Source organism: Geospiza fortis, unplaced genomic scaffold, assembly GCF_000277835.1.
Source record: "Geospiza fortis unplaced genomic scaffold, GeoFor_1.0 scaffold173, whole genome shotgun sequence".
Classification (NCBI taxonomy): Eukaryota; Metazoa; Chordata; class Aves; order Passeriformes; family Thraupidae; genus Geospiza; species Geospiza fortis.
Window position 1 is genome coordinate 2528250 of NW_005054334.1, and position 3043 is coordinate 2531292.

General features: G+C 49.6%; 1 protein-coding gene across 1 annotated transcript in view; it reads right to left on the reverse strand.

Moving 5' to 3' along the window:
• The window catches only part of FOXRED2 (FAD dependent oxidoreductase domain containing 2), a gene marked incomplete at its 5' end in the record, with an annotated part of 8173 nt that continues 5130 nt past the window's right edge, over nucleotides 1–3043 (reverse strand). The window contains 3 exon segments of the mRNA XM_005421914.3: nucleotides 1–1044; nucleotides 1821–1991; nucleotides 2825–3043. Of these exon segments, the coding sequence (XP_005421971.2) occupies nucleotides 779–1044; nucleotides 1821–1991; nucleotides 2825–3043 (656 nt within the window).

The window sequence follows — 3043 nt, forward strand, 5'->3', positions numbered from 1 at the left end:
TTTTAACAACATCAAACTTTCATAATGGGGCATAGTGCAAATAGGAGAAATATTGGTCATGCTTTATAAAAGACAGACTAACCTTCTGGGCTGCTTGGTGTGGGAGAAAAAAATCATGAGGACAGCAGACCCAAACTCTGTCAGTCTCTGTGTCCCAGGCATTCCAAGCAAGCTACTCATCTGTCGTGGAGGAAAGAGTCCCTTGTAGTGTTCTCTAGAAATTATAAATTATCTGACCTATACAGCAACTAAAAGAAAACCATCTTTCCCCACTCAAGCTACACAACTGCCCTAACTCAAATGCAGGAAAAATACCAGGAAGTTTGCCTGGAGTACCACTTCAGGATTCAATGCAGAAACAAATCTTCAAGTATACACACTGTAGGGCATCCAGGGACCAGAGAGCCACAGGCTGTGAGCAGGCCACCTCTGAGGGGGACGTGACATCTGAAGTTTCCCAGGCATCCCTGCGCTCACTTCTGTGGCCTCTGTACGTCACTGGTCAGTGAGATAAACACCAACACCATCTTCAGGCAACTCTGAACTCTGCAAGGACAACATGGGAACCTCAGCATCACTGGGTTTTGGTCCCTCAGTCCTTCAGAGGATGTTGGTCCTCTTTGTAACAGCAAGATCTGAGCAGGTCTTTGGCAACTCACGATCAGTAGGAGGCATGGGGATGGAAAAGGGACGCTGGAAAGGGCAGAATCCTGCTGTGGATCTCTGTTACAGTACTGTCACAAGAGCACCTATGGATTTCAGTGTGGAGCAAGAAAGGTTAAAGCTCATCCTTGGCATTAACAAGATGCTGCAGAGGACGAAGTGGTATCCCATGATCTCTCATCAAGTGCTCCTGTGACCCATGGTGGCTCTCAGGGGGTCTGTCACCCAAGAAGTCTGTGTGAGTGTAATCCTGGAGCAGCCCAGCCTGTACCGCGTGCTGCCGGAGCTCCTGGCTCCCCAGCAGCCCCTGCATTCGAATGTATCCCTGCTGGCAGGAGGGAGGCAGCTTCTGATGGGTGAAGGCAAACAGGAAACAGGACTCTGCAGGGGAAAGGATCAAAAGTTAGAGTCAGCAGAGATACCCTGTAGGGAAATACTCCCATAAACTATCAGGGACTTGTTCAAAACAAAAGGCAGAAAGGATGAGAGAAGATGGCTGGAGCTCCCCACCCAATACCCTTCCCTGGGTGGCAGCACAGTAATTGATGTAATTCTAGAGCTCAGGAGATGCAGAGAGGGATCCCCAGTCTGTACACTGAGAGAAAAAGGAGCTGGATTTGAGCTGGCATTCATCTGGCATATTCTTTGTGCTACAAGATGGCTTCCCTCTGTGTGCCACATGGGCTTCCTGCAGGAGGGTCCCGCACCAGTGTTAAGACCAAGAAAGGAAGCAGCAGAGGCTCTTCACCTCTCACATCACAGCACTCCCATTTCCCATGGGAAAGCAATCCAATCACCAGTACGTGAGATCTAGTACACAATGGCACAAAGAAATGTTCAGATAATGAAGAAGAAAGGAAAGCTGCAGCTAGAAAAAGGATTGAACCCAATCTTATATGCTTTTCTCTAAATCCTGGCATGCCTGGGCCAGTCTTCTAATGGTGACAAGAGCAAGGACTCTTTGGGAACATACACACGGAACAGCACTTTGTACCATCTGGTGAGTGCCTTGAGGAGGTGTGACTGATGGTGAGACACAAGCAGCTCACAGCTCACTGCAGGGAGATCTCAGCTATTTGCAGAAGAGATCATTCCTGTCCCTTGTTCCTCACATTGCTCCTTCTCTGCCTGCCACTTCGACCCTGTGCACAAATTACCTGCAAAGAAATTGCGCAGGTCGGTGCCGAGGCAGTTCTCCAAAAACCGCCTCAGCGGCAGGATGTGAGCATTCGGGGCTGTCCAGTCTGTCAGAAAGTCCTCCACAATGTGATGGATGGCATTTGGCCGGGGCAGAGGCCAGTCTGGGGGACGGAGTCTCATCTCACGCTCTGCCAAGAGAACATTAAAGGAGTCTCTTAGAAGCAAAATGGCATTAAAAAGAGCTTGGGGAGTGGAAAGCAGCTGTGACAGCTGTTTCCGCTTTTGTCCTGACCTTTTAATCCGTTACTTTCATTTGCAATCCCCTCTGCTAGCTCTGTCCTCAACAGCCCTGCCACTGCACAGCTGCCCTCTGTCCCTGTCTGTAGCATTCCTGTCATTTCACTCCCGTTCCCCCTGGGCAGGGACTGCCAGATGGGCTGCGTTGTGTTTAATGCTGCTACCCATCATGCTTATTTCCGAGAAGGCAAGCTGGACCCTAACCCTAGGTTTCTGGAGATGAAGATTTCAACACACTCATTTCCCGAGGAAGTCTACCCTAAGCCTGCTTGCTGCTGGATAGAACACTCCTCTTCAAATCCTTGCCTTTGGCTGCCTCTATGTCTGTGTGACCTCTCAGACCTGGGCCTGCCAGAGACCAGCTTTCTCTTGGCAGTAAGATGGCCAAACAACACCCTAATCTGTCAGGTTCTGCAAAATTCACATAGGGTGCCAGCCAAAGGGAAGAACTGTTCCTCTTTTTGGGCAAGGGGAAATTTCCAGCACGCCTGTTTGTTCCTATTTTGAAACATGAGGTCTCTGGTACAACCCCCCACCCCCTATATCGGTCTTATGGATGGAACTCTCTTGCCAACTCTCAGCTTCATTTTCAGCTCATACAGTGGTGGGAGGTGTCTCACAGGAAGGGGGAATAGTGCTTTCAGGTACCACCCCCACTCTGGCTCTGATTTATCTTTATCCCTCTTTGTTTTGGTTGTGTCACACTATTAGCAGGAAAGCCTACCTGTTGGGAGGTGTTTGTAATAGTAAATAACAGGGTGTAAAAAGTTGGACTGCCAGGCGTGCTGCGCCTCTCCCACAGCACGGTTGTAGTAGAAGACATCCTTGTCAGCCCCAGAGAAATTCCTCCCATACTCCATGATGATGACAAAGAGCCCACTGCGAGCCTTTCTTCCCGTCTGTGTTTCGAGCTCGGCCAGGACTCCAATAGGGTACTCTTCCA